Source organism: Acanthisitta chloris, unplaced genomic scaffold, assembly GCF_000695815.1.
Source record: "Acanthisitta chloris isolate BGI_N310 unplaced genomic scaffold, ASM69581v1 scaffold14915, whole genome shotgun sequence".
NCBI lineage: Eukaryota > Metazoa > Chordata > Aves > Passeriformes > Acanthisittidae > Acanthisitta > Acanthisitta chloris.
The window spans coordinates 32,300-38,843 of record NW_008675470.1 but is presented as its reverse complement, the minus strand read 5'-3'; the positions used below and the strand labels follow the sequence as shown (position 1 = coordinate 38,843).

Here is a 6,544-nt window from a genome sequence, read left to right as displayed (position 1 = left end):
CAGCAGATCCACACTCCCCCCATCTTTGGGTCTTCTGCAAACGTGCTGGTGGTGCACTCAATCCCCTCATCTAAATCATCAATAAAGATATTAAAGAGAGCTGACCTTTGAGCACTTCTGGCATGATTCAGATGAGTTCTTCCCCTCTACTGTAACTTCAGTTGAAAACAAGCCTGAGAAACCAGTAGTAGGATTAAGCTGTACCGTGGTATTGCCACACTAGTACCTTTTCTAGAATTTGTAGGACATATTTGTCATAAAGCACATCAAAACCATTAGAACTGCACAGTGGTTCAGTTAGTCTTTCTTGAACTTCATGAGAGAAACAAAAAAGGATTTTGTCCCCAGGAACAAGGATTCTTCTTGAGAATGGTCAGGACCTATTTGTCTGCTCTATTTGATGTCCCTATCCAGCCTGAGGCAGCTATTTGCACAACCTATTAAATTAGTTCTCATGAGATAAGGGAGAGATACAGATTTAATTTATCTGTATCTCCCCTTAAGTAAGTTTAATTTCAAACTGATGGTTTCATAACTTTTGAGTGTAATCTGTGTCTGAGCCAACTGAGTGAAGAGATGTAAGGGAAGCATCCATCATGAAAAGAAAATCTGTGTGTCACCTTGCAGGAAAGACAGGAAGGAAAGGCCAGGTTAACACATCTCCTGTTAGTAAATTTAGGATAACAATCTTTGTTACTCTATAGCAATGTTTTAAAGCAATGGGTAGTTAAGATTAAGGTATGAAGTATAACCCTTGATTATTACATTTAGCAAACTTACATGATTAAATGTTACTGTGCAAACACTTGAAGGAATAAAAAGACAAAAATTCGAGGTATTTTTATGTGGATGTAAAAGGTATATTTTCCCAGTTTGGTCATCCTGCTTAACTGAAAGGACTGGGAGATGGAGAGGAGTGGCAGGGGTTCTGGGATAGAGGATGGCATGTCCCCTCCATCCTTTGCTGGACTTGAATCCTTGCTTGCAAAGGTTATTCTTAACATTTTAACTTTTCTATTTTGTGTGTGCTTGTGTGTGTGTGTATGTGTGTGTATGCATATGTTCAGAGAAGATTTTAAAAAGCACAGCAGGCTTGATCTCTGTCTTCATATATCATTCAAGCCTGGAAGAATTTGTTAAGTGTTATTCTGCACATCCCTTAAAAATTAATTGACCAGGTGGGGTGAAGGAGATGGCAGCAGTAATTTTTTCCTGTCTGTGACAGCCAGACTTTGAACACTTCCCTCTGTCCTTTAACACTTTAAACTCCATCCCCAAAACTTTTGTATTTAAGAAAACATACAAAAGGAAATTTTCTCAATACATGTTGAGAATGTATTGAGATAAAATGAATATCCAGAGTCATGGATAAAAACATTGCTTAGCAGTTTGCTTTCTTCCTGCTGTATCAGAGTAGATGGATGAAAATTAATTTTTTTTATCCCTTTGGATCTTTGACATTTTCTCAAGTGACTTATGGTTTTCCATCTTTCTGGATTCTTAGGCTTTGTTTGGTTCCCCTCGTTCACCTTTCCAGCCATTTCACTGGACACAGAAAAAAATGGAGTGAAGTTTCAGGGCCAGTTTTGTAAAAGAAACCAGAGCAGATTGTGGTAATAGTCTCAAACTCATGGTCACAGATCTAAAATGCCTTCAACTGGTCTGGGTCTCTTTGGCTTCCCATGCACGATAGATAAGATGAAGGTGAAATCATCACACTAAATGATACCATTAAAAGGCATGTTATGTATTGTGTGAATAAGAAAATCTACAGATGATAGTTAATGGAAAGTGTTAAAGATAATGTAGGTTCCTTCATCATGAATGCGAGTTAGACTCCTCAGGCAACTACTATTAAAAGAAGTAGCAACTCCCTAGGACTTCCCACTTGCTGAATTGAGCCCACTGTGCTCATTTGGTTGTTTTAGTATATTTTACACTTTGTTTTCTTTTGTTTTGTCTTTTTTTTTCCACAAAATGAAAATAGAGCTCGGAAGTAAGTTGTATAAGCTGTTCCTTTCTAAATTTGCAGAATTTACCACTGTCTGCATGCAAAAAATAGTTTTTATTTGTGAACTTCGGTGATCTGATTGCTGCCATGGAAACGCGATCCAGAATCATGATCTTTTGCTGTGATAAGTGAAGTTCAGAAAATCAAAATTTTCTCTTAGTGAATTTAAGAATGAAAGTTTGATGGTTTTCTTTCAATCCGGCTGCTGCAGCTAAAGACTTGCCATTACCTAGAGATACATTCTTACAGCCTGTGATAGGTGTTGGGTTGGTTACCATGAAGATTATCATGTTGGTGTCAACTGGTACTTGTATTACTACAATAACAATAGATTCCTTGGAATTCTAAAATTAAAATACAACTGGCAAACAGAAGAGCCAATGAATCTTAAGAAAAGCAGAAAACACATATTCTGCAAATTGTTTGAGAGATGTTCACCAAAATACTGGGGATGTCATTCTCCAGCCAAATCATTACATGCTTTTCTTTGAGTAATTATTCTATTTTCAGACTGTACTGATATAGTTCCATACCATGGAGACTCCTTCTTATTTTTTTGCTTTAAAATAACTCCAGTTTATAACCTCTGAAATGACTGTTCCTACAGTCTGCATTTATGTTGTGCCCTGAAAGAAGCTTCTGGGGAAAAAGAACATACAACATTCCAGTAACAAGCTGATGGAACACCAATTTTATATGAACAATTCATTTCTACCTTAACAAAGTTATTTCCATTTATTTTTAAAAGATAAATGATATTTCACTCCCCACAACTTATTTTCTTGTGGACTAGATATGGAAGGAAATGCTTGTTAGCTAGAGATATGAACAGAAATTCTCTGATTTTGGAATATCTCCATGAAGGCTTCCTTTAATCTAGCTTTCTAAGTAATGTCATTACTGAGAAATGGGCAGAGAATGGATTAGCAACCGACCTGCCACAAAATGCTGCCACACTTACTTTCATTTGACAGCTAACCAAGTGGTTATCTTGGTTGGCCCTTGACATACTAGTAGACTGAAATGGTATATTATCACACATTGTTTGCAAATTGTTATGTTGTTTTTGAAAAAATGTTATTTCCTGCTTAGAACAGCCACCAGAAAGGTCATTCAAAGTCCAAGTATTTGTCTGTTGTGAAATGTTGAACAAATGACTTGTACTTAAGGGAGAAATTGCTTATTTGTGAAAATCGTATCCATAAACCTTTCCGGTAGTCATTAATCTGGAAAACATGGACTTTGTATCAGGGAACACTTACAGGTCATGTATATATCTTTCAAAGAATGTGCATAACTAATAATAATGCAGATTTAGGATAGACATCAAAAAAAAAAATTTACCCTTGCTGCTTCTTTCATAGTTTTTCAGTGCTGTAGTTTAAACAGTACATTGAAAAGGAGTGTAAGATATAAGTTTAAAATGTGATCATATTTAGATTCACAAATTGTCTATGAAAATCAAATGTACTGGCAAGCATGTTTGTTATTTAGCTGCTGGTCAGATGGAAGTTCTGTTAAAAGTAATGAGAAACTCACTTATCACTGTATTTCCATCAGGTTCAAACACCTGCTAACCCAATCCATTTCCGACAGAACAGGGCTAATACCTGTATCTAGTCATGTAGGCATGGGAAGATTCTTGATTGCTACAACATTAATGGCAAAAACCAGTTGTTCTGTTTCTTCCTATATCTACTTGTCACGATACTGAGGCTTTGAGGAATGTTTTGGCTTTCTTTCATGTAGTATGGATAAATTGTTATCTCCCTTTTTGAATTCAACTTTGACCATGGCAAATGGTATTCTCAAGGACATCACATTTTCTTGCTCTTTCCTTTTTTGCGGTGTCGAAGAAGCATGCTTCTCATCGTAGCAGGCACATGATCGATTATGACTGTACACAAAGTAGTCAAGGCATTGTCCATGCAGTTATTTGCTCTTGTAAGTTTTGTGCATGCTCTTTAGAAATCGTAATGTGACCACATCCACAAGAAATCTGACTTAAAATTCCACTTTTTAGATTAAGAAGTGTAAAAATGGAACAAAGAAAACTGAATGATCAAGCCAACACTTTGGTGGACCTGGCAAAGGTTAGTAGTCAGTTACTGTTGTTTTAACATTCATCCTTTCAAAATGTAGAGTTTGTAAGTTATGCATTATGCATGCAAATATTGTTAACAAGGTTGGTATTTGTAGCAAATGAAAATATGTGTGTGTTTTGTGGTAGCACCTGCTGAATGAAACATCTTGCTTATGGCTGACCAAAGTTTGAATGCAATATTTATTTATTTATTTTGTACTTTTGAAAAAGACTTCACAATTAAAAGGCTGATCCTGAGAGCTCCTGATGTGACTGCAATGGTCATGGTAAATGCTGAACTGTGAGTGGATCATAGTTGTGTAGTGCTGTCTAGTAAAGAAATTTCCCGTCTGGTGCTAGTTACTGTGTCATGAGGGACTGTAGTATACAGCCTCCACCTAGACTGGAATTAGGTGTTCGGCTTCTCTACTCTTGTTGTGTTATGCAGCAGTGACTTTGGACAAGTATATTTAGGTCTGCATTTATGTAAGTTTTTATAATGAATAATAGCTGCCTCTTTGCCAATATATCATAAGGTTTCATTAATCTTTTTTAAACCATTTGAGTCGAGCTAAAAGAGGCTATTCTGTTGTAAACTGTTTGTTTATTTTTGCTGGGATTTTTCATTAATATAAAATTAAAACTGGAGAGCAAGAGGTCTGAGGCAATAGCATCACGGTTTTCACATTAGACTTCAATATGTAACAGTTACTGTGAGCTTAATTTGAGGCTACATTAGAGGCATTAATGGGCTGTTCTTAAGGGTTTCTCGTGCACCTCTTCATTCACCTCAAAATCCTCAATTTAAAGTGCATCAAAGCAGAGATTAAACTCTTCCATGTTCATTTGCCTTTTGCTTTATAGAACCACCTGACTACTTCAACTGGTGAAAATGCAATTCAGTCTAATGCTTCTGGTAGCCAGTATGGACTTTTAAGAGACTCTTTAGTGTAGACTACTTCACTTTCAAGGGTTGTGCTAGCATCTTGAAACAGGAGGCAGAGAAATGGGTTATTGACACTCATCTGATACCGAAGTGCTTTACACTTCAGGCAGTCAGTCATTCAGTTAAATTTCTGTTCCTTTGGATGATTTATAAATTTCAACCAGTTTGCCTACCGAATTGCATCTGGTTTTGACTCTAGTTTAAGTCTAATCTGAAGTCTCAGTCTACCAGCAGCAGAAATTCGGTCATTATTTTTGACCAATTCCAAGTCTCTATAAAATAACACATTTCAGGTTACATTTTTACTGAACACTGTGGCATTTAAAGTACATCCTGTATACTTACTGTAACCAAACATTGTTTTGTAGGGGGCAGATAGACTGGGGAATGCATAAATAGAGAAGCATACCATTTAGTTTTTACTCCTTGCACTACCTTTCAAAAACAATCCACCCAACTACTCTTACTGCCAATTCAAGAAAACCTACTCAGCATAAGGAGAAAGCAAATGAGCAACATTTGTGTTCTGCTTAGAAGAATGAAGGTGTTTAAAACCAGAGTCAAGAACAGTCAAGGATAAAGCACAGCTTTGGACCCTTCAGTCTCCTGCTGGCTTACAGAACTGACTGTTCAGAAAGCTTAGCCTGATGCACTCCTAAGCACCTGAACTTCCAAAAAACATCTGGTCTTCTCTAATTCATTTAGACTATGACATCTAAAATACTACTTAAAATTTATTACATTTCTGCTCAACAGATTTAGTAGAAATTTTATTCTAGTGTAATTTAATCTACAAGGAAAATTATTTCACAATACTAGATACTGTTATAATACTCATATCCTTTTTTTCGTGAAGTGCAAAATGTTTACAAACCCTTGTAGTGTTGTGCTTCTTGTTACAATACTTGTAAGTTCTCTCTAAACCTTTATTTACATCCTTCTACTTACAGACTCAAAACATCATGTATGACATGATTTCTGACTTAAATGAAAGAAGCGAAGATTTTGAGAAGAGAATTGTTACTCTGGAAACTAAACTGGAAACTTTAATTGGTAGCATTCAAGCTCTCCCTGGACTAATTAGCCAGACAATTAGCCAGCAACAAAAGGAATTCCTTGAGGCTCAGATTCAAAATTATGATAAGCATGTTGTCTACAGTGCTGAACGATCACGATCTTTGTCAAGAAGAAGGAGATCATCTTCCACAGCACCACCAACTTCATCAGAGAGTAGCTAGAAGAAAATAAGTTAACTGCAAAATAAAGACTTTTTGCCATCATATGGTCAATATTTTAGCTTTTATTGTAAAGCCCTATGGTTCTAGCCAGTGTTATCTGGGTTCTGATGTCAGAATCCTGGAAACCTGAACACATTTTAGGCCAAAATGAGTGAAAACTCTTCTTTTTTTTCCCCCCTCCTCCTCCTCAGATGCACAGTGAATGCACCTATTACTGCTATATTAGATTGTTCTTCCTGTAATTTCACTAACTTTTTATTCATGCA

The 6,544-nt window shown here is 36.3% G+C and overlaps 1 protein-coding gene across 1 annotated transcript; it reads left to right on the top strand.

The window, feature by feature from the left end:
• Nucleotides 1–4,034: 4,034 nt before the first annotated feature.
• Nucleotides 4,035–6,278, top strand: LOC103803231 (small conductance calcium-activated potassium channel protein 2-like; the record flags this gene model as incomplete). The annotated part of the gene is made up of 2 exons (XM_009075774.1): nt 4,035–4,104; nt 5,991–6,278. Coding segments are annotated over 2 exons (358 nt in total), but the record flags the coding sequence as incomplete, so codon positions are not given.
• Nucleotides 6,279–6,544: the final 266 nt, after the last annotated feature.